The sequence below is a fragment of the Candoia aspera genome, chromosome 7, assembly GCF_035149785.1.
Source record: "Candoia aspera isolate rCanAsp1 chromosome 7, rCanAsp1.hap2, whole genome shotgun sequence".
Lineage (NCBI taxonomy): Eukaryota > Metazoa > Chordata > Lepidosauria > Squamata > Boidae > Candoia > Candoia aspera.
The window spans coordinates 79,936,365-79,963,256 of NC_086159.1; the positions used below are offsets into that span (position 1 = coordinate 79,936,365).

The following is a 26,892-nucleotide window of genomic DNA, read 5'->3' on the forward strand; positions in this document are numbered from 1 at the left end:
CTTGCAAGATTGATGCCAGCCCTTCGAGGTGGACCAGACTTGGAAACCAAAGTCGTGCAGGCTAAGAGGACTTTTATTGTAGAGCTATTATGACCCCAATCTTGCAGTTTTGCGCTGGACTCAGATTTCGTTTATCTGACCCTTGTCTTGGAAGACCCTAGCTCTTCCCCAGGCCATTCCTTGTGCCCATTTCATCAACAATAGGTAAGGGTTTAGCACTGCCTTCTTGCGGGATGTTATTTCAACTTCCCAGCCTAGCCTCCAAATTGGAGATTTCCCAGTGGCCTCCTCTCCAAGTACTAACCAGTTCTGACCTCAATTAGCTTCTTAGCTCCCATCCTCACAGGGAGGTCTCCTGAGCACTGCCTCCTGCTGAGGCTGGGCAGAGCAGGCAGCACAGAAGCGGAATCAGTAAGACTTTGTTGTTTATTTGTTCAGTCGCTTCCGACTCTTCGTGACTTCATGGACCAGCCCACACCAGAGCTTCCTGTCGGTTGTCAACACCCCCAGCACTCCCAGCACCCCCAGGGATGAGTCCATCACCTCTAGAATATCATCTATCCATCTTGCCCTTGGTCGGCCCCTCTTCCTTTTGCCTTCCACTCTCCCTATCATCAGCATCCTCTCCAGGGCGTCCTGTCTTCTCATTATGTGGCCAAAGTATTTCAGTTTTGCCTTTAATATCATTCCCGCAAGTGAGCAGTCTGGAGTTATTTCCTGGAGCATGGACTGGTTTGATCTTCTGGCAGTCCAAGGCACGCTCAGGATTTTCCTCCAACACCACAGTTCAAAAGCATCGATCTTCCTTCTCTCAGCCTTCCTTATGGTCCAGCTCTCGCAGCCATATGTTACTACGGGGAACACCATTGCTTTAACTATGCGGACCTTTGTTGTCAGTGTGATGTCTCTGCTCTTAACTATTTTATCGAGATTTGTCATTGCTCTTCTCCCAAGGATTAAGCGTCTTCTGATTTCCTGACTGCAGTCAGCATCTGCAGTAATCTTCGCACCTAGAAATACAAAGTTTTTCACTGCCTCTACATTTTCTCCCTCTATTTGCCAGTTCTCAATCAAGCTGGTTGCCATAATCTTGGTTTTTTTCAGGTTTAGCTGCAAGCCAGCTTTTGCACTTTCTTCTTTCACCTTTATTTATTTATTTATTTATTTAATTTTATTTATACATTTATTCACTGCCCATCCCTCCCCAACGGGGGGACTCTGGGCGGCTTACAATAAAACATCATAAGGCTCCTCAGTTCCTCTTCACTTTCAGCCATCAAAGTGGTATCATCTGCATATCTGAGATTGTTAATGTTTCTTCCAGTGATTTTAACTCCAGCGCTGGATTCCTCAAGCCCAGCATGTTGCATGATGTGTTCTGCGTACAAATTGAATAGGTAAGGTGAGAGTATACAGCCCTGCCGTACTCCTTTCCCAATCTTAAACCAGTCCGTTGTTCCGTGGTCTGTTCTTACTGTTGCTGCTTGGTCGTTATACAAATTCTTCAGGAGGCAGACAAGATGACTGGGTATCCCCATACCACTAAAAACTTGCCACAATTTGTTATGGTCCACACAGGCAAAGGCTTTAGAATAGTCAATAAAACAGAAATAGATGTTTTACTGGCATGTGAAATAAGTGCCACTGTTCGATAGTTTGAACATTCTTTAGTGTTTCCCTTTTTTTGGTATGGGGATATAAGTTGATTTTTTCCAATCTGATGGCCATTCTTGTGTCTTCCAAATTTGCTGGCATATAGCATGCATTACCTTGACAGCATCATCTTGCAAGATTTTGAACAATTCAGCTGGGATACCGTCGTCTCCTGCTGCCTTGCTATTGGCGATGCTTCTTAAGGCCCATTCAACCTCACTCTTCAGGATGTCTGGCTCTAGCTCACCGACCACACTGTCAAAGCTATCCCCGATATTGTTATCCTTCCTATACAGGTCTTCTGTATATTCTTGCCACCTTTTCTCGATCTCTTCTTCTTCTGTTAGGACCTTGCCATCTTTCTTTTTGATCATGCCCATTTTTGCCTGGAATTTACCTCCAATGGTTCTAATTTTCTGGAAGAGGTCTCTTGTTCTTCCTATTCTATTGTCTTCTTCCACTTCCGCGCATTGCTTGTTTAAAAATAATTCCTTGTCTCTTCTGGCTAGCCTCTGGAATTTTGCATTTAATTGGGCATATCTCCCCCTATCACTGTTGCCTTTTGCTTTCCTTCTTTCTTGGGCTACTTCTAGTGTCTCAGCAGACAGCCATTTTGCCTTCTTGGTTTTCTCTTTCTTTGGGATGTATTTTGTTGCCGCCTCCTGAACAATGTTGCGAACTTCTGTCCAGAGTTCTTCCGGGACCCTATCTACTAAGTCCAGTCCCTTAAATCTATTCTTCACCTCCACTGCATATTCCTTAGGAATATTAGTGAGCTCATATCTAGCTGATCTGTGGGTCTTCCCTAATCTCTTTAGTCTGATCCTAAATTGTGCAAGAAGAAGTTCGTGATCGGGACTACAGTCAGCTCCAGGTCTTGTTTTTACCAACTGTATAGATGTCCACCACCTTTGGCTGCAAAGGATGTAGTCAATCTGATTTCGGTGTTGTCCATCTGGTGAAGTCCATGTATAAAGCCATCTCTTAGGTTGTTGGAAGAGAGTGTTTCTTATGCAGAGTGAGTTGTCTTGGCAAAATTCTATCAGCCTATGTCCTGCTTCGTTTTGTTCTCCCAGGCCATGCTTACCTGTAATTCCAGGTGTCATCTGACTGCCCACCTTAGCATTCCAGTCTCCTATGATGAAAATAACATCTCTTTTAGGCGTGTTGTCCAGTAGGTGCTGCGGATCCTCATAGAACTGCTCTACTTCAGCTTCTTCAGCATCTGTGGTTGGGGCGTAGATTTGGATCACTGTGATGTTAGATGGCTTGCCCTGAATTCAAATTGAGATCATTCTATTTTTTTTTGGATTGTATCCAAGCACTGCTTTAGCCACTTTACTATTAATTATGAAGGCTACTCCATTTCTTCTGTGGTCCTCTTGTCCACAGTAGTAGATCTGGTGGTCATCTGATGTGAAGTGGCCCATTCCAGTCCATTTCAGTTCACTGACGCCCAGAATGTCTATCTTTAATCTTGACATCTCACCAATAACCACATCCAATTTGCCCTGGCTCATAGATCTTACATTCCAGGTTCCAATGGTGTGTTGATCCTTAGAACATCGGATTCGCCATTCACCACCAGCACCGTCGGCCGCTAGCCGTCCTTTCGGCTTTGAGCTAGCTGCGTCATCACGTCTGGGGCTAGTTGAGCTCATCCTCTGTTCCTCCCCGGTAGCATTTTGACCATCTTCCGACCTGGGGGTCCTACCTTCCGATGGTATACCGACATATCTCTGGTTGTACTGATCCATTTAGTTTTCACGGCAAGAATACTGGGGTGGGTTGCCATTACCTTCGCCGGGGATCGCATTTAGTCTGACCTCTCTGTCATGACCTTCCCGTCTTAGGTGGACCTTCACCATTTAGCTCATGGTGTCATTGAGGTGCTCAAGCTCCAGCACCACGGCAAGGTAACGATCCTTTGCTGAAGTCAGTAAGACTAGTACCTACTATTTGATCACCTTCCTTATTACTATCTGCTAGTAATACTAAGCATTATTCCTCCTGGTAGTGCTTAATGGTATGATCTATTGCACTTTTTTCTGGGGTGTTGACTCCTGGTGACCGCCTGGGCCAGACCCTGCAGTTTTCTGGGCAACCTGCCCTGGCCTCCTTCCAGGGCTGAGCGAGAGGGACTGGCCCAAGGTCCCCCAGTTGGCTTCGTGGCCAGGGCAGGATTGGAACTTGGGTCTCCCACTTTCTAGGCTGGGCCTTCACCACGACACCAGCCTAGCTTTCTTTATTGCCCTCAGTCTCTCCAAAGAGCGTGACATCTTCCATTGCTCCAACCCAGTATTTCTCCCGGCTGGCCACTTTAAGATGGGTGGCCTTCAACTCCCAGAATTCCCCAGCCGGCCTTGGCTGAGGAATTCTGGGAGTTGAAGACCACCCATCTTAAAGCGGCCGGGGGGGGGGGAGAAACGCTGCTCCAGACGAAAGGTAACGGGAAGCAGGAGCCAGCGACGCTCCAGCTTCTCAGCCACCGCCCCCGCAGCCTCACGCCGGCTTTCCCGCGGCGAGGCCCCGCCCCCTCTGCATCGTCCTGCCGATTGGCCGGCGGGCCCCGCGCCACGTCCCGGGGGCGGGGCAGCGTGGGGCTAGGCGGGGCCGGGCGGCCGGCAGCTTCATTAGCGGCCGGTGTGCCGGCCGGCCGGGTGGTTTGTGTGTCGTGCCTGGCTGTGCTGGCCAGGATGGTGGGGCTGCCGGGGGGCGAGGGCGGCCTGAGTGTGTCGTTCGCGGGGTGCGGCTTCCTGGGCGTCTACCACATCGGCGCCGCCACTTGCCTGCAGGAGCGCGCTCCTCGCCTCCTCCGCGACGCCCGGCACATCTACGGGGCCTCGGCGGGCGCGCTGGCCGGTGCCGTCCTCATCGGAGGCGGCTCTCTGGGTGCGTGCTCGGGAAGGGTCGTGGGAACGCGTCTGCCTGGGGATCCGGTTCCTGGGGCTGCCGCGGGGCTGGCTTGCCTTGGCTTGGGGTGAACTTGGTTAGTTTGTGGGGGAAGCCGTGGCTGGTGAGCAAACCCTACAGTTGGGCGCATTCGTGAGGAGGTCGTGGGAACCGAGGAAGCAGAGGTGCCGCCGTTGGAAAGGTCTGCTGCGTGGTTGTCCTGATCGTGGCTTGCCGTTTCGTCCCTGGAGAAATCCAGGGGACTGACATGGGGGTTGCCTTTGATCCCCCAACAACAGCCCTGAGAGGTAACCTGGGCGGAGAGAGCACGGTTCCCCCTCTTTTCTAGGGACGCAGCGCCGGGCGGGTTAGTGGCCTGGGTTAATTGCGTTGAAGGGTCCGACCTGATCGGCTAGAAACGAATGCACGGATCTCGGGTGGGTGGCGGGTGAAAGCCCCCTCTCTGCGACTTGGAGGGGCAAGGAAGCGGGAGCCGTGCTGGGGGCCAGACGTAACGCGATGTGGAGAGCCGGGTGGTTCCTGGGCACCTTCGCCACCAGCCCCCTCAACAGTTGTTTGCGTTCACACGTTGTGGTTTGGTGCGTCGTGCTCAGTCCGGCGCCGGGTGTCAACAGGTCGCTGCAACTGGTAAATTGTGTTTTACTGCTTGGACTTATGCGTGCATTTCTGGCATTGACCAGAAAGCGCTTGGAGGAAGTCCAGCCAAAAAGTCTTGTAACTTTTAGAACTTAAGTATGTCAGATTTTTCCCAGTTGGGAATGCCGTGATGAAGCACAGAGACCTACCCTTCTGCTTACCTTTTCCTCATTCCATCCAGCCCCAGATAACATCCCCTCTCCATCCCGAGAGAAGCTGACAGCCTTCAAAGACTTCGTGGGGGTATAGCTCCTACCTTATTATACTTGTGGTTGAGAAGGTTTCATATAATTTATCCTTGATTTAGTGAATTTCAGTTTAACACACTTTGGATTTAACAGACAATCTTCTGGATCCAGGTTTTGTCAGAATTTTGGGCAATAATACATTGTATTTCAAACTCATTCTTACTTCGCTGCCTTTAATTCCAAGTTTTTAGCCATACTGTAAAGTTAAAGATAGAAATGGGGTGGTTAAAAAAAAGTCCTAGAAAGGAGTTTGAAATGTTGGGAGTGCCTGGAAAGGAGAGGGAGTGCCATAGGAGTGCCTGAGGGAGTTAAAAAACGAGGAATGCTAGATGGCTTAAATCATGTTAAGCTCAGAATGTCCCTCTCAGGTCAGAAACAGCTGTTTTGAGCATTTTGGAAGCATCCCAAGCTTGAAGCATCTCAAAATGTTTGCATATTCCCTACTTAGTAGTGCTGTAAGTTGTTCACGCCTGGACAGGTCTGGTGTTAATATTTAATGTTCCTAACTTTCTGAAGATAGACATCTGAAGTACCTTAATATTAGGTTTACAACATGCTAATAAATGTTGACATAGTAAAGCAATTGCCTCCTTGCAAGCAGGTGCGACAGACCTACAGGTTGCAGCCCTGAGAAGGAGGCCATGGCAAACCACTTCTGAAACCTTGCCAAGAAACCTGCAGGGACTAGTCCAGGCAGTTGCCAAGAATTGGACACAATTGAACAGCACAAAAAAACCCCTTCAAAATTGTAGAAATGATGGGGAATATTTTAAGAGTCCAAATTAATAATAAACCAGGCTTATTGTCTTGAATCTCTCCTATGCAACTGTGTGGCTTTCTGCTCTATATAAGAGGTGGTGAGCTAGTTAGTCAAAGTTGACAGGAGGGGGTTGCATTCTCACAGGAGGGATGGAGAGTTGGAAATGCATGACTTCACGCAGTACGCACATGCTTTCATACGTGTGTCCATATAAGTATATGTGTACAGCAGTGTTCCTCAACCGTAGCAACTTTAAGATATGTGGACTTAACTCCCAGACTTCCCCAGCCAGCTGCCTGTTGCTAAGGTTGAGAAACACTGATGTACAGGGATAAGTGAAAGCTATTATTTTCTCCCATCCTCTAAGTCTCGAAGACTAACCCAAATTGAGCAGTTGCTCAGACAGACTCATAACAAGTTAAACTTGAGGCTTACATCTGGATAGCCTAGTTCTGGGTCCTCATCTGGTAATTTAAAAGAAAAAATGGTCAGACAATCTGAATGTCATTCAAGGAGAAAGAGATCCCAAGTCGTGGTGGGCATTTGGAGCCAAACACTGTTGCAAGTTTTATTGATTTCCCAAGCATCTTAGTGAAGTAAGTGGATCTGTCATTTTGCATTTCATCAGTGTCTGTTAGTTCTGGAAGCATCTCCTCACTTCCAGGTGTTTCCAAAGCCCTGTGTGCAAATTGAAGGTGGCTTTCCTCCTAGGTTTCTTTAACATGGCAGGACCCTTGACTCTTCTGCCATCCAAGAAGTGAGGGGATTTTTCTGCTCCACTTTGATGTGCAGAATACCTGAAGGAAGTTTGTCTCACCTGGCAACATATTTTGGGGTGCCCCCCATGTTTTAATTATCCTCTCGCTAAGAAATGTTGATCAGTTTTGGATCGTTCCTCCTTCAGTAGCTGCTTCTGTCCCAGGGCACAACATTCAGGGGTGTTCCTGGAGCAGGGAGCTGGAGGGCGGGGAAGTGTCTCGGGATCCAAGCCAAGTGGGGAGAGTGCTGCTATTGGAATTGTGAATTAAAAGGCTGGGCACACTTGACTTCAACACACTTAGATGGTTGTGTTAATACAGTATACAACAAACAAATGAAATGGATTGGTTGAGACTACCAAGAAGGAAATGTCACAGGTTGCATAAGCTACTTCTGCGGGTATATTTTAAAGAGCTTTTCCTGTTTGAGTAACTATTTGTATTCTCATGAAATATTTTTGTTATGACCAGCAGATTAAGTTCATGAGGAATTAATAATATATAATAATCTCTCCATACACTTTTCTTGCCTGCGTTAGTGTTGTTTCTTCACTTTGCCCACCCTATCATAAACATAAAGTGGAAAATTAAAATAGACAAGACCAGAAAACCAGAAGCTCAAAACGAGTTCCGAACATTAAAATACCTGAAGGTTAGATCACAAGAAAATACATATAAAGAGTAATAGAGTGAGCCTTTCAGCAGCCACTTTATACTCTTCTCTTAATAGAATCCAGGTGCAAAGTAGAATGGAATTTCATTTTTAGAAATAATCAGTCTGGGTTTTTGTTTAAACAAAAAAGCATTTTTGATTTCCAGTGCACTTGGAAAACTTCGATTTGGTTTAGAAATTAACTGTAGAGCTAACAAACTTTTGTTTGGGTTAATTGATACTAGTCTTTGCAAATTAAATCCAACTTAAATTTTTAAAAATCCAAGGGGATGCTACAAAAGTACAAAGGAAATCCTGCATGTGCTGAAAGCCCTTGGTTTCCTTCATGTAGAAAGGCTGGTGGGTCCTTCGGATGTAAGCGGACATTCATTGTGTTCATACAGAATTGGGGCAAAGTCTCCCCTGCAAGTGCATCAGCCGCTAACTGTCGTCGATGGCTTCTCTCTCCTGTTGGAAATTGCCCAGCTCAACAAGTTTATGAATTTTGCCAAGTACAGTGAAATTTGCCATGTTTAGTAGCTGTTTTAAGCACTGCATGCATAAACTAAACAAGAGGCAGTCGGTTAAGGGATAGTTGTTGGGTTTTATTTGAGGCTTCGGGATGGTCTGCAAAAGCAGTGTTACTGGCCTCCACTGGCAGAGATGCCTGACTCTGGTCATTGGTCAAGCCGGGATTCCTCCGAGTTGAAGCCTTCTTTCTTAAAAGAACTGTAGGTCAGAGCCCTCTTCTCACTGGACAGTAACGGGAAGGAGAAGGAATAATCAGGTAACAGTTGTTCCAGAATATGATTGCCTTCCCTTCATGTTTCAAAAGAGGACAATTTCAAGAGAAACTAAGATGCAAAACAACAAAAGAAAAACAAAACCCCCGAGGCAGGGCGGAGGTGATAGCAACCTCACTAATCCTAGATGAGTAAGAGACTGGAATGCTTCAGTTACCATGCTCTGAAAACACAGGCATTTGGAGGAAGAATGTGGGAATGCAGAGCTGCACTTTCGGAAATGCAGGATTCTGAAGGAAAAATCTATGCTTGTTAATTGACAGCAGTTAAAAATGGCTTTTAGGACTGTCTCCAAAACATAGCCTATGGGGAAGTTTTTTGGTGTCAAAAAACTTAAGTGGGGTTGCACCTATCAGTAATTGGCTGAGAGACCACCAACAAATTCAGGGGCTGTAGAAGCAAACTGAGAAATAAAAGTAATTCTGAAAGATCTAGAAGAAGGATCCATATGGCAGCTGAGAAAAATACATAGCTGTGTCCATGAAGTCCCCAAGAGTTGAACTAGAGCTGAAGGAGCTTTACGTTGTTTCATTGCTGCATTTCTTTAAAAGATGAAGTAAAATGAGAGTCAGTTTGGTGAGGCGATTAAGACATCAGGCTAGGAACAGGGAGATGCTGTTCGGGATCATGTCCTGCCTTGGACAAACCATTTCTGGAAACCTTGCCAAGACCATTGCAAGGACTTGCCCAGGCATTTGCAGGGAGCCAAGTGTGATTCAGAGACACTCCCAGAGAGACACACAGTAGATAACTATGATTTCGTTTGAGTCTGCAAATCACTTGTTAAACTGTCAGTGTAAACTTTTCTCTTTCTGGAAGGTATTTCTTTCTCTCTGAATACACAACCACCCCCAGGTTAGTATATGTGAATGCACCCTATAACTAATCCTTAATCCATTGATATGGAAGCAGTTGTAAGACATTGGGGATTCTTGTTACAGCTGCTTTGTGGGCTGCCCCCTTTCATCCTTCCATTGAGCCATCTGACAGGTCAAACTCCTTTGGAAAGTTAACGTTAACTTCCTCGAAGTGAAACAGAGGAGAAAAGTTGTGGCTGGAGTGGAGCATCCCTAAGAAACTGCGAGTGCTTTCGTGATTGGTCAGGAAAATAAGCTGAGCCTCAGCTGATAAGTGGGGCAGTGTCATCTCCCCCCCCCCCCCCCCAGCAGGTTACTGCCGGGCATTCACTTAACTGATTCTTGGAAAGATTTTGCAGAGTCAACAAATGCGCACTGTGCTAATAGCCCCATGACAAAGTCTAATCGAGCAAAAAGCTGGGGAAGGTATTTGGTTAAGCAGGTCTTTAATAAGCTATCAGAGTAGATCTTTCATTATGGCTAATTTGGAAGGGAAGTCTGTCATCTCTTCCAATCAAACTCTGTTGTCACACTTTTGTTCAAGTTCAGCCTTGGCCAAAAACCAAATCTGTGAATGCAAAGGATCTGTAGCAGAGTCCCCCTTTTCTTTAATACCCCCTCTGATTAATGGCTATTCATTAGTAGAGTTGTCATGCCTTAATTGTCTGTAGCCAGACCATATTCCTGGGAGCTGTTGTTGCTTGAAGAATTAAGCCCTGATGCCTTTCAACTATGTGTTGCTGTTGTCTTTTTTAATTCACTGTGTTCTTAGTACTATATTTCAGTTTCATTTAAAATACTATGTGGATTGAGCCTGATGTTTCAGACTAGCAAAAAGAAGGATTTGCCAGTAAATTGGTAACATCTGTAGATAGATTCACCTAATACTGGTAAAAGTTACCGCAATTCATTGTATTTTTTTAAAACAAATATTGTAGTTGTGGAAGGAATTGTAAATTAATCCTGAGTTTCCAATGTGCTTTGTGATTCAAGAGGTTCCCCGATTCAAGAGGTTCCCCGATTTGTGGGAGAGAGTGAACGGGTACACATCTTTTTGGTTAAGTACTAAAACCAGCCAGATTATGTAGCTCCTGTCAATAAAGTAACCACCCTTGTTTTCAGAAGTAGCATAATTGTCCAGTTTATTAATACGAGCAGTGCTTGAGTGTAACTTGACACATAGAGAGAAACCCAATTTGCCTCTCCTTCAAAAGAGACAATAAAAAACCTAGGAAGAAAACAAAGCCAAAAATGCATCCCCCAGCAGCCAACACTCCGAGAAGCAGGGGGCAGCTCTTGATGAGCAGGGAAGAAATCGCACCCCACCAAGACTGGCAGATGAACAACCAGCCAACTTCATTCTCCCTGGCACGGATAATATTGTCCAGCCTGGTGCTGCATTGCATCCTGGAAAGCAACCAAGCCCAAAGAACCCAACAGCTTTGATCATTGCTTAAAGAGAATGTGTACTTCTTTTAAAAACTAAAATAAGGACAGGCCTAATAGATTATCTGTTCATGCCAAGCTAGTCTAGGTTCCCCCATGTACAGATGGTTTCTCCTTAGTTGAATGCAAAGTGTGTCCTGTCCCACTTTGGGGCCAGCCATTAGCCGAGACAGCTCTGAAGATGCCCATTTTGCCATGATGTGCTGAGCTGCTCCTGGTAGGGTTCCTTTGGTGTGGATATGACAGACTCCCCCCAAAACTTCAGCATGCCCAGTGCTGCCCTTGAGCTGTCTCTGGCAGATTGGCAGGGGAAATATTTACCAGTAAAATCCTAATGTATCTTGAGATCCCCGCATTACATACGAACATCTCAAGTTAGCTGAGTGCTGGTCAGGGAGATGGCATTCCGCTAGGATCCTAGGTAGATTCATCTCGGAGCCACAGAGAGGAGGGCAGAGAGAAAAGTTAAAAGGACAGCGGTCAGGTCGGCAACCAGAACACAGAAATGAGTTGTAATTATACATTTGCATCCAACTGAAACAAGGCCAGTATTCTCTTGCTGATGTTTTAGTTGGATAGAGAGGCTGCAGCTCACTCAGCCGACTAATAACTTCTGAAATAATCCAGGCAGGGTTTTTACACTGTGTTTTTTATGTTTAGCACGTGATCTTAGATATATGAAATGAGGAATATCCTAATCTGGATTGTATTAATAACATCAGATGGTGTGATTTGTTAGTTTTGGAATGTTTTTAAGGCATGTTTTGCTTCTTGTTTTTAAACACTTAAAAAAAGGAAATAACAGAAAGCGTGCCTTTGTAAGGAATATTTCAATTTGACATCTTGTCTCATGGTGGTTTTTGTATCTTTCAGCGCAAGCATGTGCAGACGTTCTGTCTCTAGCCAAAGAAGCAAGGAAACGAAATCTTGGTCCTCTTCACCCTTCCTTTAACGTGATGAAGATAATAAGAGATGGTCTCTACAAAAACCTCCCAGAAAACAGTTACCAGTTGTTATCAGGGAAGCTTTCCATTTCGCTGACGAGAGTGTCTGATGGTGAAAACGTATTGATATCCGATTTTAATTCTAAAGAAGAAGTTGTGCAGGTATGTTTTGTATTGTCGCTAAAATTCTTTTTGACCGTGTTGTATTTACAAACGCTATTTAAAGGACAACGCAGAACAATTGTCCTGTGATTGAATATCATTTTAAATTACTAGGGTTTTTAAAATGTGTTTTGCTATAAATATTTTCTTATTTGTTGTTTAAGAAAATATGTTTTCATTTCTTTAGAGCAAGTGCCTGCTGCAGAATGGCATCTAGGATGACTTCCCTTTTCCTGGTTCAGGCATGAAAGTCCCAGTTAGGAAAAAAAATCTGGATGATGTAATTTTCAAGGCCATGTCCCAATGAAGGAATGTGCAGAGGAAGATAGGGACATGCACCCCTCCCTACTGCTTTTCAAATCATTTGGGGAAGATGTGCTCCCGATACCCAAGTGGAGAACACAGGTTTTCAGTGTGATAGCCCTGCAGTATTTTATAGATCAAAATCTGGAGAGGATCTTCTTCCCTCCATGTCTTCCTAAGGGTTTAAAGTGATGCAACAGGTTTAAACCCTAACTCTCACACTGGTAGACTCCTGGAGGCCGCTGTCTGAGCTGGTGAATGGGTTTGCTCTTACATGCTGCGTAGGAAGCAAAGGCCAGCCTCGGGTCTTGCGCATAAAAGAATGCTGCCTGAAGTTTTATTCCAAGTTACTCACAATGGAGATTTTGTTTGATGTGATGCCATTGTGGTTTATTTAATATTTGTATGTAACAGCAGACAATTGTTCCCCAAAGTAGTGTTGTCCAGGCCAGCTGTTATCACTCTTCCCTGCTTGCAGAAAAGAGGCTATACTTTGGGGTATGTCCAGTTTGCCGCTGGGCGTTGATGAATTACAATAGGTTGTCAAGCATTCCCCAGAGACAGAATGTGTGTGCTAAAATGCTGCAGAATCATTTGTGGCATGCGGGCGTCCAAGGCTTGCTTCTTGTCTGTCTGTCTGTCTGTCTGTGTTGCTGTTCTCCCTTGAAAGGCAGAGCTAGGCTTTTCACACCATGGACCATGCTTCTTCTCTGAGAGCCTTTTTGATGCTACGTGGCAGTGGAGGGTGGGTCCCCCAGGTAACGTGAGTAGCCCCAGGGTTGCATGCAGATTACCATCATTCACACGACTCCCTGAGATCCATACCACATCCCGGCCTTTCCCCCCCTCCTCAGGGTTGTCCTTTCATGCTTTCTCAACTAACTTTAAGAACCTCAGACTGGAAAAGGCCACCTATTGCTATCTTATTCCACCGACTGTGGAACTAGGTATGTTTCCCTGCTCATCTGCTTTTTGTTAAGAATCTGCTGCTGATCAGTAGGGGAGAATCACGGTGAGGTAAACTGTCTTCTTAAAAGCTGCAAGGATGGGAGCCCAGCAGAGTTTTTGGCAAACGTTATTTCAGAAACGGGGGGCTCACCAAAAGGGTCCTGTCCCTGCGAGCCAGCAGTCTTGATAATTCGAAAGGTTCCCTGAAGGAATTTCCTTTGTGACCTGCATTGTTACAAGGTGGAGTTTTTCCCTGCAATTAGAAATAATCACAGCTAACCTTTATTTTATCTTCTGTAGGCCCTGCTTTGTAGCTCATTTGTACCTATATACTGTGGCCTCATCCCACCTTCATTTCGAGGGGTGGTAAGTATTGTTGCTTTGTTATAAATCAGCGTGGGATGTTATTGGGATAAACCGAGCTGAGCCTTGCTGTATTTTGATATGCTAGCAGTCTCCTTATTAGAATTAAAAATGTGGTAACTTAACTTAACACATTTCGTTTTCTATAAGCATTGGTGGATCAAGTCAACTCCATCAGATGAGTGAAAGGAAGTCTTGTGGAGGAAAAAATGCTGTTATGTGCAGTTGTGGGAAGAAATGTGATAGACAGGTACCAACAAGAAAGGTCTGCAAGGAAATATTTGGCTTTTTAAAATCTATATAAGGATTTGAATGCCATGATCCTTTGATTTAGAATTGTAGATTTTGTTGTATGATCAGCAATATCTTGACTCAAAGGTATAAGATTGCTTTTTAAAGTGCCCATCTTTTCCTTAGGATTTTTAGAGGGAGTTTGGGGGATTCCTGTTCTTTTTTAAAAAAAATAAGACCAATGTTCATGCTCCTTTAAAAAATACATCAAAATGTTGGGAAACCATGTTGCCGATCTTCGTCAGTTGTGGTCTGGGTGGGCTAAAATTGATTTTATGGTCCCGAGCCACCCTTGGACCTTGCATTCTCTTCTTTTCCCAACCTAAGGTTTGTACGATGCTGTATCTATGGTGTAGGACGTAAGACGGTATGCAGGTACATTGATTCGTGAGTTCAGCGTGCTACTGGTTGGTATGCACTCACTGCATAGGTTCTAGTGTTAAATGCTGGATGTGTGCAAAGCTTTGCAGGGCACGAACACAGGGGTTGTCTGGAAAGGGGGCTGTTGCGAACCATCCTGCAGAGCAGAGAAGGCTCCTGCCTCAAAGATGTGATGCCAATGATCAATCCTCTTACCTCAGAGCCCTCCCTTGTGCCGTGTATTTCAGGGCCATGCTTGGAAGTTGAAGTGTCCTCTTAAAGAGCATCTGCATCAAGCCACTATGTTGACGTTAATCATTACTTATATGGTTCTTGCCTTTCTGTGTTAGTAATAAGAAAGGTAAACTGTCCTGAGGCCTGAAAGTACACTCTTGAGCAGATAACAGCTACGTCTCTTCATGTATGACAGCTTTATTTTCATATTATTTTTCTTCAAAATACTTCAGCATGGTTTGATGATGAAATTTGTGGGAAAAACCCACCTGTTCCAGATTTTCTAAGTGTATCCTCTTAGATAGGTTTTCTTAGTTCACTTGGCTGGAGCATTATCTAAAAGGATTTAGTAAAGTGAGAAATACAAGATATGCTGCTTGATTTTCTGAACACACTTTCATTTCTCTGCTATCACTGAGTAAAAACTCTATATTGGTACCAGTTCCAATTCTTATTACAAACGCACCATGATGTGTCTTTTGCAAAATGGGCAGCTAAATAAATAGACAAATAATTACTTTAACGTAAATCATTCCAGAGTAAAAACCATCCATTAAACGACATTTTACTGCTGTGCGGTGTGGAAGATGGATGCAGTAGACGGCTGTGGTCATAAACCCTGAAATTAAATTTTTGGATAATATAAATTGGTCCTGAAATTGGTCCTTATAAAATGGTAAACGAAAACTTGACAGGTGAACAGCAGTCTTATTTAAATTCTAAATAGAACAAGAAAAGTTTTTTCTAGTGATACATCTCCAGCAATTCCTGTAAGCTGTGAGCTGCAGTACATCCTCCCCGTTTAATTTTCTCCTGTCATTCAGAAAATATGTTTGATTTTAAACGCTTCCCCCCCCCCTCCAATTCTGGTAGCTTTCCCAATATACAGGAATTCTGTCACATTCCTGTGTATCCACTTCCAATAATTAATTTCTAGCATTTAGTAAGTGATTTCTAACATTTTAAGCTTATTCATGTTGTTTGAAACAAAGAAAATGAGTTTTTGCTTAAGCCAATAAGACATTTCATTTTTCTCTCTCCTTTTCCTCTCTTCTTTAAAGCGCTACGTGGATGGTGGATTGAGTGACAATTTACCTCACTATAACTTGAAGAGTACCATAACAGTTTCCCCTTTCTCTGGGGAATGTGACGTTTGTCCCAAGGGCAACTCTGCAAACTTCCATGAAATGAATCTAACTAATACCAGCATTCAGCTTAGCTTAGGGAACATGTATCGTTTAATTCAAGCACTTTTTCCTCCAGAGCCCCAGGTATCGTATGCTCAACCTTGTCTATTATCTGACCACTTTTTCTATTGATGTGGATAGTTATTGGTATAATTTCCAGAAAATGATATAAATATTTCCCAAATGAACAAAACAAAAACAATCTTATGGGGCTTTAATTAATCTGTGAGCCTAACCATTGGCCAAGCTGGCTGGCGCAGATGGGATTTGCAGGGTAGAAAACTTCTGTAGTTCTCTATATCAGGAACTGTGCTGATGCTGTTAAGTTTCATAGAAGAGCATGCGGAAATGCTTTCCAGTCCATTATAGAATCTTTTTAGGCTGATACAATGGTTATTGAAATGAGCCCGTTTGGTGTAGTGGTTAAAGCATCAGGCTAGAAACCAGGAGACCGTGAGTTCTAGTCCCACCTGGGGCACAAAGCCAACTGGGTGACCTTGGGCCAGTCACACACACTCAGCCCTAGGAAGGAGGCAGTGGCAAGCCACTTCTGAAATTCTGAAGTCGCCAGGAGTCAACACTGACTCGAAGGCACCAAAAAAAAAAAAGGTTATTGAACCATAATGTGATGTTTGGAAGCTTGTAGGTAGCTTAATATTTTGAGTTAATTGTATCTGTTGTTTAGCAAAAGTAGATAATTGGTTTTCCACAGACTTGATTTCTGTCTAGCAACCTTGTTTCTAATTGAAAAAAAATCTGATATATAACATAAGCGATTCAATATAGCTTTTAAATTTAAAAATTATACTATAAATACATCAACCCGTCCCACCCGGTCAGACAGGGCATGTTGCGGACCCCGTCCATGAGAGATTGTTGATTGGCAGGGTCCAGGAGGAGGGCCTTCTCTGTCGTGGCCCCCGCCCTCTGGAACACGTTACCCCAGAGGTGAGGCAGGCTCCCAGCCTTCCAAAAGGGAGTCACGACTTGACTGTGCCAACTCACTTGGGGTGGGAGGGGGGTAGTCTGTCATGGGGGTGGTTGGCACTTTGATGCGGCCCTGGGAAATGTTATTGAGGCTGTGGTTTCACCACCTTGGATTTTATATTTCATTTTTTATATCTTAGAGTTTTATATATATTTTTATAATGAATCTGTTTTAATGATATTTTAATTTTTTATTGTCTTAATTCGCTTGTAAACTGCCCAGAGTCATTTGTCAAGATGGACAGTGAAGAAATGTGATTGATAAATAAATAAATAAAGGTGGGGCGCATGCATACATGTTCCCACCTGTTTGCATAAGGGAGGTATGTACTCACAGATAGTCTGATTAATTCATACGCTATGTCATCCTAAAGCCAGTGAATAAGAGCCACTGAACCCATTTTGGTGCCTGTGAGAAGCTGGCCGCAGCAGCCTTCCTGGGCTGAATCCTATCTCCACTTGCTCTTTGCATAACTGCTGAATGGGATGGCGCCAGGAGATTGAATCCGCCCTCTTCTTCTCGGTGACTGCGACAGAAAGACAGTCCCCCTAACTAAGTTCTGGTTGGATCTCTGACATTGTTTCTGCTATGGCAGGCTCGCTCTCAGGAAACCAAGAAGTTGTCCCAGAAACGCCAGGGGTGTGTCACACCCATGGCATTTGAAAACACGGAGTTACTAATTTATGTCGTTTGTGTGATGACATCACACTCGGAGTTGTCATTTTGAGGCCATCATGGATGCCCCTCTTCCATAGTCACTGGCAGGGCTATAACTGAACTGGGAAAAAGGTTCAGCATGCTGGCTGGGGAATTCTGGGAGTTAAAGTCCCCACATCTTAAAGTTGCTAAGGTTGAGAAATAATGCACTAAGGGATCAGATGTGGAGATCTTAGATGTCAGATTGGATGCACTAGAGGTGAATATATATGAAATAATCTAGTGTGTTAAAATGGATAATTGGCTTTCCTTTTTTTATGAGATGGTGGGAGAAGCAGTTTCTTAGGTCTGTCTTTTTAACTTTCAAAGTTGCATGGGCTTCACATTTCACTTTTCTTTTTCTGTTATGGGATTCTGCAACTCTTAACAATACTGAAGTACCCTCTGGTTCAGCTGTATCCCTGGTTATTCTCTGGGAAAACCAGGGGAGTGATCTTGGAGAAACCAGGTCCGTAGGACGACTGTGTAATTAATCGTGCGCAGCTTGTGGTGTTGCTGTTTTTCTTTCCATGTTGCTGAACCGCCCTGTTCTTGGGTGGGCAAAAGGAGAGCCAGTTAATATTGTGCATGGGAACAACTTAAGGAGATTAGGAATATCTTCATTTAGTCATCGCTCAAGGATGTATTCATCTAATTCCAGGCTGTAAGGGGAAGTTAATTAGTTCCAAACTGTTTGCCCTACTTGCCCATAAGCTAGACGTCAACATTTCCTCTCTGAGTATAAGTGGCATGAAGTATCTAAAATGTTCTTTCCACAAGTTTTAGAACTTGCTTAACTAGCTTCCTGTGAATTTCTTTTCAGGTGCTAGCTGAGCTCTGTGAACAAGGATATTCAGATGCCCTTAGATTTTTGAAAGAAAGTGGTAGGTTACTGTTTTCAGATTTATTTGCATAATGTGGCAGAAAGGGGTGTGTCAAGTGGCTTATGCCCAGACTGTTTTTGGGTGGTGTGGGCATGAACTGAAACACACATGTCTGGCGTTCTCTTCCAGGTATGGGCCAGAAAGCATTGTGTGTTTTCTGCTGTGGCTGGGAGCGGCCTGTCTCTTGCACTCGGGGTGCTCTCTTCGCTTCTTATGTCCGGAGAGCTGTTGGCTGCGGCTGGATGGGGGTGACCTGTGGGGTGGAGGAAATGGCTGGGAGACTGGAGGTTGCACTTCTTGCTTCTGACCACCACTGCAAATGGCAAGCAACAGATTAGGGGAAGGGTTCCACAGGCTGTCCCTGGGTGTGTCTCTCACTTGCCCTGTTCTTAATCTCTGGGCTTCAGAGTCACAGTGGAACTTCTCTCTGTCTGTCTTGGGCTTCCCTCTCTTCAGGGTGTAGTTTAGAGAGAAGTGAGCATCCCTATCTTACATCTCCTTAAATAAATTATTTTTACTTCAGGTATAATGCAGGTTTGTTGGCTAAGCCCATACTGTGCCTGGTTGCTAGGAGTCGGCAAAGACTTGATGGCACACAACCATTAAAAAAAAAATCTTTTCAGCACTCTGCTTATGTTCAGGAGCACATCCTCTAACAAAGGTTCCTGCTGAACTTAAATCCCCAAGAAAGGGGATATTGGACCTAGAGCTGGAGCAATGCTTCTTCTGGAGAGCTGAGGTAGTACCAGGGAGCAGGTGCTTAGTTGCCGACAGCCCCGGTCCCATTTCTTTTTAGCTTATTTGCTTATTTTTAATGTTCCAGTTCAGTTCCAAGTGGTGTGACTTTTTAGATTACCTCCTTAACATTTTTCCCCTCCAGGAAAAAAAATCCCTTCTCCTCAATAAGGCCCGCCTCCTTTTTGGGGAATTAATTCTTCCAATCAGTGCTGGGCGTGTAGTATGTTGAGTAAAGGGGGGCTGGCTTTGAAGGCTTCCCTCTGGCCCCCACTGGAGGACCAGCTGTGCCCTTCTCTAGCTATATGCCCCCCCATGCCCCAGGACAGTTAGAAGGCTGGCCAAGGGGAGGAGAGGCGGGTCACCATCAGGAAGCCAGACTTGAACACTGTGCCCACCCTCCTGAGGCAGAAGGGGTGCTGGCAGCTGGTGGTGGGGGCAAAGACAAGCCAGGGAGGGGAGCAGCTCTCCCTGGCACAAGCAGAAGTGGCAGCACTTTGGAGTGGGCGCGCTGCAGGCCCAGGGCACGCCGGGTTCGGGCTCAGAGGCCCGTGCTACATAACTGAAGCGCTGAAGGGGCTTCAGATACCTAGGAGGGTTTCCTCCTCTCTTCGGCCATCTTGCGGGCAGAGCCGGAGGCGTGGGCAGTGGTCGCAGCAGCCACCAGGTGGCCCAAGAGAAGCTGCGCTCCAGGGACGGCAGGGGCTCATTCTGAAAGCCCCCAACCAAGGAGAGTTATTAACGCAGGCTTGGTTACAGTCAAGAGAGCCCGTCTGGTGTCGTGGTGAAGGCGCCAGGTTAGAAACCGGGAGACTGGGAGTTCTAGTCCTGCCTTAGGCACAAAGCCAGCTGGGTGACCCTGGGCCAGTCCCTCTCTCTCAGCCCTAGGAAGGAGGCAACGGCAAACCACTTCTGAAATCTTGCCAGGAAAACTGCAGGGACTTGTCCAGGCAGTCTCAGAGAATTGGACATGCTGGAATGGATTAAAAAAAAAAAGGTTACAATCAAACCAAATTCTTCTGAACGTATTTAATTCAACAGATTTTCCATTGAGCGTTTACTGTCGGAAGTAGCTCTGTGATTTCTTTCTTGATATATTTTTATCATATGAATATTGAGACTTTAAGTACCCCAAATCTTACCAAAAACTTTCAGAGAAATATAGGAACACCTGTAAAGAAGTTTACCTCGGTATAAACCAGCGTGCTTCTACAATGTTGTCGCCCTGGAGGGGTTTAACTCGCAACATCAACGTTAATGGCTTGGTTCAGTGTAAAATCCAAGTGGCCCAAGCATTGATTTGGCCAATTTGAACTGCATTGGGTGATTTTGCACTATCTGGTTTTATCCATTCACGCAAAGATGAGCATTCCTTGAAATCTGATTCAGAAGACAGTTTAAGCTTTGTTTGTGCCAAGCATAATTTGTCCAATCAGGCAATTCATTAAACTCTTTTGGTGAAGTCAAGAACAGGAGGAGGGAACTGAAATTCTTAAGATGAAGGACAGAGCTTGTGAACTCAGCCTGACCATGACAACCAAAGTAGCTGTTTTATCTCCATGTTTGGGGTGGGGCACAAGGATGCTTTACCTGGCATGCTATAAGGAGTTAATAGAGGACAGCACAACTCTAGGCATGCTATAAAAATAGATGTAAAGGTTTGCTAATTATCCTCTGTTTGCTAGCAGGAATGTCTCAGTTTTAAATGTTTGAAGAGAATGGTGCAAATTACACATACAACTGCAAATCGACATGACATTCTTAATCCAAGATTTGAAAGTTAAGACCAGGATATCTCTAGCTGTTTTTTTTTCTCTGACTGCATTTTACCTGGCTTGCTTTGCATCCTGTCGCTCATAGCAGAAGCTTTTGTTTTTAAATCTGTTTATTAAGGTCTGCTGCAGGAATCAGTTTCCACTGACTTAGCCTTAACGAGGCAGGATCATCAAGGATGTGCCCAGATCTCAGACTACACTGATAAAAAAAGTGCAGCAGATGAAGGCAAAAAAGAGATGCGAGAAGAAGAAATATTTATTGATCGGCTAAAATTAACTTCTTGGCCATTGGATAGGACTATCATTGAGAAGCTGCCTCCTAGGCTACATAAAGGTAAAATTCTAAATTAATTGTCTGCTTTAATTGCAAAATTTGACGTTTAGTAGCTTCCAGTACCACTAAGCAGAGACCAGACAGAGTTTGGTGCCTGTTCGATCTTTTTTTTTTTTTTGCAGCCTGTATTGAACCATTTTAATGTACTGTCTAAACAAGACCAAAAAGGCAGTTACTTTTAGCTGGTCAAACTATAAGCATGCCAGTAAGGGGACTGCTTTGAAGGCTGTGTGGATTAATTTACTTGAAACGTTTTGTCTCAGGATTTATGTAGCTCATCTTTGGCTTTGGGTGAATGTTGCACTCAAGTTAATGTTGGTTGGAAATGTTGGATGACGTAGCCGTGTTAGGAGCAAGCAATCAGAGAAGGCAATGTTTGTCAAGCTTCTGATAGCCAAAATAAGCTTCCTTTTCCAAATTATAATTGGAGGTCTGTTTTGTACCTCAGAGAGTTTTTTTTTTCCCAGTGTTAAAGAATGACTTTTTATGAATCTATTCTAGTTGCAAGGAGCAAAGCCTAAGATTAGGCAAGCTTAAGTAAACTATGGTCCAGTGTCTTGGTTTAATTCACAATGCTAGAATGATCCAGAGCCTTCTGACTCAGGGAATTAGTGGTTATTGGTCCCCGGTATAAGATGACTAAGAATGAATTGAAAGTTGAATAAACAAAATGTAGCTTGATGATTACCTGATTAGAATACTAGAAGGTCCTACTTAGTCATTTTTGATGTGAAAAGGTTGATTATGGCCAGCCATAATTTTTCTTGCTTGAGCTAGACATAAATCAATTCAATTAAGGTGAATCCTTATTTAAATTTTACAGCATTACAAGAGGCTTGTAATGAAAAAAGTGGACTCTACGCTCAGCTTTCAAAATTTCTTCCAGTACGACTAATGTCCTACATGATGCTACCATACACTTTGCCAGTTGAGTCAGCCTACTTTGTGGGCTTAAGGTGAGTGTATTTGACCTGCTTCCCAAGCGTTCGAAGCTTTTTATAAAACTTCACGTCTGTGTTATTCTTCCAAAAACTCTTAAGGAAAAGACTTACTCCTTCAGAGGCCATTTTTCTTAGAAATGTCCAAATACTTTGCAGGCTAGGCCTGCATATATTTATTTATCTACTTGCTAGATTTATATCCCACCTTTATTTAGTGTAACTTGAGGCTATGTACATAATGCTCTGTCCTCCTGTTTTTCCCCACAACAACAACCCTCTGGGGTGAATGAGGCTGATAAACCTAGTTTCATGCCTAAGAGAAGACTAGAATCCGTAGTCCCCATGTTTCTAGTCCAGCATCTTAACCATGATACCAGACTGGTTCTCTATATGTTGCAATAAGTTGGCATTGTTGAGCTGGAGGAAAATTGCTCACAGCTTGTGTGTAGCGTAAGCTTATGTATATATCTACTTAGGAGTAAGCCCATTGAGTTCACAGGACTTACATTAGGAAACCTGATTGGCATCTTATTTATTTTATTTTATTTTATTTATTCGATTTCTATAGCCGCCCATCTCAGCGAGTGACTCTGGGTGGCTTACAACAATAAAACCATAAAACAATTAAAACAATTACAATTAGAACAGTTAAAATGTAACATAAATACAAAATAAATATACATGGCTGCCAAGTGAGCAATGCATGGATGTTAATACAGCCAAGAGGCAGGACCATCCACACGCTCGAGGCCCCAGGCCCAGGCACAAAGCCAGGTCTTCACGGCCTTACGAAAGGCCAACAGGGTCGGGGAGATCCTAATTTCTGGAGGGAGGATGTTCCAGAGGGCAGGCGCTACGGAGGAGAAGGCACGCCTTCTAGTTCCCGCCAGCCGACACTCCCTGGCTGACGGGACCCGCAGCATACCCAACCTACTAGATGGAATTGGACGGGCAGAAACAACTGGGAGAAGGCGGTCCCTTAGGTAACCCGGCCCCAAGCCATGAAGGGCTTTAAAAGTGACAACCAGCACCTTGAATTGCACCCGGAAGCACACCGGCAACCAACACAGCTCACGTAGCAGTGGTGTTACATGAGTCGAGTACCCAACACCATTTACTATCCGTGCAACTGCATCCTGCACCAGTTGAAGCTTCCGAATGCTCTTCAAGGGCAGCCCCATGTAGAGCGCATTACAGTAGTCCAGAGTGACTGTGAGCAAAGTCTCTCAGTCTAGGAATGGGCGCAACTGGCGCACAACCCAAAGGTGTGCAAAGGCCCTCCTAGCCACGGCTGCCACCTGCTCTTTGAGCAGGAGCCGTGAGTCTACGAGGACCCCCAGATTGCACACTGGGTCCGTCTGGGGCAGTGCAACCCCATCCAAGACCAAAGGTGGAAAAACCTTAGCACCGGGAGGCCCACAAACCCAAAGCCACTCAGTCTTGCTTGGGTTGAGTCGAAGCCCGTTGTACCCCATCCAGGCCCTTACAGCCTCCAGGCACTGGGTCAGGACATCCACAGCATCACTCAGGCAGTCTGGGGTAGATATATAAAGCTGAGTAGCATCAGCATATTGATGGTATCTTACCCCAAACCGTCGGATCTTATGAATTCATGGCTGAGATTAGATTGACCTGTTCGGTTTGCAGCACACTCCCTTAACTCCTGTTTATACTTGTAAAATGCATTGTGTTTATACAGTTTATACTTAGCTGGAGAATTATAGATATGTTTATTTTCCTGAGCTGCTTGTGTTCACCTTCATAAACAAGTGTGTTAAGTGTATAATTTTTTTCCCAAAACCTATGTTTTAACCACAGCATTAGTATCTATCTCAGTTCATTTCTAACTGAAAAGCCTTACACTTGGCTTCATATGAAAATCTTGTCCTTTTATTATTATGAACTTTTAAAACAATTTTTAAAAAACAGAATAAATACTCTTTTCCCCTATAAGCTGATATGAGGAAGGGTGGTGGGCGAAATTTTTTTTTTAAAAAAAAGACCTGTCCAGAAGCAGGCTTGGTTTTGAAGCATCACCTTCTTTCTAATCACTGCAGATTAGTTCAGTGGTTTCCTGACATCCCTGACGACGTGCGGTGGATGCAGGAGCAGCTTTACCAAATGATGGGTGCAGTCTATTGCAGAGCACGAAAGGGGCTCCTGAAGACCCCCAGGTATGTCTTGCCCCTTCTTTGGCCAGCCACAGAGAGAATATTTTTGGGAGCATAATGAGGTTTGACAACCTTGGGACAGTGCTATAAATCTTTGCCCTCTTTAGCAAGAGGTCTACAGGGGGCAGGGATGGGGTCAAAAAAATCAGGATGGCTGCAATGGTGTGATCAAAGCCCCACCACTTTATGGTGTGCACAAGACACATGTACAGAGTTAAATTACAGGGGAAGTTTACCCTTGCCTGCATGCAAAGATCTGTCCACCCAAAGAGCTATTTACTGTACGTCTTTAAAATTGCTTGTATTGAATTGACTTCATGCATAATTCAGTCTTGGGAAGCTCTAAATCCAAATTTGAAGGGATGCTGGAGGAAGGCAGTCCTGAAGCTGGGCTGCTCCCCCTTCCCCCCGAGGGCAGGGCCAAACACTTTGGTAGCTCGAAAGAGCAGCCCTGCCTATATCCTGGGAGCAGGATCTGGGGAATTCCACTCATTCTCTCCTGCCCTGGCTCCTTGACGGATAGCTGGAGCCAGTTGGAATATTGGAATATGTGCAGCTCAGAGGTTTGTTTTAGCCAGGTTTCAGTTGTTTTTGTCAGTGCAGGAAATAGCACCGGGCTGATCGTGGAATTAAAGCAGCATCAGACCGGGCTAAGTCCTGAGTTGGGAGACCACCCGTGACTCTTAGGACAGCAGGCTTGGATGTGAGTCAAGTCAAGGCTTGAGAAGGCAGTGGGGGAGGGGGTCACACACACACACACACACACACACACGTGTGCGCATTTCTTCTCTTCCTTTTTTTTCTAGTTTGTATTATCTTTTATGGTTTTACCCAAAATGTTTAATGAAATTATTTGGAAAAAGAAGGCGGCGGCGGCAGTGGCGAACTATTTTCCCCTGTGGCCGAGAGAACCTTGCGGGTGGGTGCTTGAAGTCACCCAGAGGGGAACTCGAGTCAAGAGGAAGAAAAAATAAAGGCTTTTACTGTATGTGAATATTTGCAAGCTGCCTAGAGGAAGCGTGCAGGATATTTTTAAAATGACAGGCAGGGATCAATATATACGAAGTTACCACTGAGTGACCTATTCCATGCGGGGTTGCCTATTTAAAGATGGATGCAGTGCCGAGTTATAATTTTAAAAATAACTCTTCGGTTATCAAGACTTGGTTGGAGGAAGGGGGCTGGGGAAGACTGCAGCCCGCCTTTCACCTAAGAGTAACTTCAGGAGGGTCTGAAGACTATTTCTTGTTGTCCTTGCAGCAAAGTCAGCGAAACGCTGCTTAGAAAATGCCAGACGGCCCCAGGGAAGCCCTGCCTTCACCCTTCCTACCCGCCCCCTACAGTGTCTCACTCTTCCCCGGGCCTTGAAGGCTGGCTCTGGGATCTCCCCCACGGCAAGGACTTGGCGAAAGAGGAAGGGGCAGTTGGCAATTCCGAAGCCAGGGGGTCCATTGCTTCCTTTTTCACGGACTCTGGAGCGTCTGTGGATTTCGACTCGTCCTCCGAGAAGAGTTTCCACTCTGAAGACTAGCTTGGGAGCTGCGATGTTGGACAGGGAACTCTCCGTCTTTGAGACACGTGTTCTTCTAGCAACTTGCCAAACGACCTCTAGGACAGTGTTTCTCAACCTTGGCCACTTTAAGGTGGGTGGACTTCAACTCCCAGAATTCCCCAGCCAGCTGTGCTGGCTGGGGAATTCTGGGAGTTGAAGTCCACCCACCTTAAAGTGGCCAAGGTTGAGAAACACGGCTTTAAGATTACTTTGTTTACAACTCAGTTGCCACTGAGGCATCTTTCCTGACTTCTAGGCATCTAAGTTTCTTGTCTGGTTCCTCAATAATGGACAAGGCCTAAGTGCAGCAGAGCATTTTTGCACCCAAACAAAATCTTCAGCAGGAAGACCAGCAATCTACATTTCCTCTGTTGATGGTTTTATACTGGGACGAGCATTTGTAGCGCAATGATAACTATTTTTAAAAACAGTTTTTACAGGAAGGTCTTTTGCTCTGGAGTGTCTCTTGTTTTAGAGTTCTCTTAGCACTTGTGTGGAATTACACGTCTTCTACTTGGAGGTGGAGCATATAGGAACCTTGGGGAGTTTCTTTTTTACTTGTCTTACAGAGTATCTGGCGGAGAGATCTCCTTCAAAATGAAGAAAACACCCTGCCTATCATAGGTAGGCAGGTTGGGAGCAGAAAGGAACAGTGTTCGATACCCTTATTTTTTGAACGGGAAAAATATATTACATTAAAATATATTGTTTATATTGTTGTTTTTATTACAGTGGTGGAGATAGGGCAGGATGGAGACTTTCTGGATGTCCCGTTTCTCCTCTTTTTATTGTACTTTTCCTGAAGCTAAATTCCAGGAGAACCAGTTGGGGTGGAATGAAGCTCTTTTATCACTTACCTCTTTTTTTCCTTTGAAACTCCTTTCTGACTGCTGCAAGGAAACGAAAGGATCTTGTAGCCTTCAGAGTGCTCTCCTAAGGCTCATAAGAATATATATACTTTTACTGCTAGAAAGGCTTCCATCTCCTATCCTAATACGTTTCTGAAGTTCACTGAAGACGCCATGCCTAAGCTGGAAGCCCTCCACAGGTGTAGACTTCAATTCCCAGAATTCCCAGGCAGCATGACCCTTGCTGAGAATTCTGGGTAGTTGAAATCCACCCATCGATGGGTGTCCTAGAATGCTGCACCTAACCAGCATTTTCTTTTCCTTGAGTAATTAGACTTTACACCTAGACATTCTTAGGGCTAAACTTAACCCAGATGAATAAGAGGAAAGATAAAAAATATTTCATGAGAGGAGGAGAGATGCAGATTTCTTTTCTTACAACATCACTAA

At 44.6% G+C, this 26,892-nt stretch overlaps 1 protein-coding gene across 1 annotated transcript; it reads left to right on the forward strand.

Moving 5' to 3' along the window:
• The first annotated feature begins 4,349 nt into the window (after positions 1 to 4,349).
• On the forward strand, positions 4,350 to 25,689 carry LOC134500832 (patatin-like phospholipase domain-containing protein 2). Its single transcript, XM_063308267.1, has 9 exons — positions 4,350 to 4,545; positions 11,600 to 11,832; positions 13,384 to 13,449; positions 15,393 to 15,602; positions 18,026 to 18,086; positions 20,715 to 20,930; positions 21,754 to 21,886; positions 23,929 to 24,045; positions 25,303 to 25,689. Exons 1-9 carry the CDS (start codon positions 4,350 to 4,352, stop codon positions 25,571 to 25,573), a joined length of 1,503 nt encoding a protein of 500 aa, XP_063164337.1. The 3' UTR covers positions 25,574 to 25,689.
• The last annotated feature ends 1,203 nt before the right edge of the window (positions 25,690 to 26,892 follow it).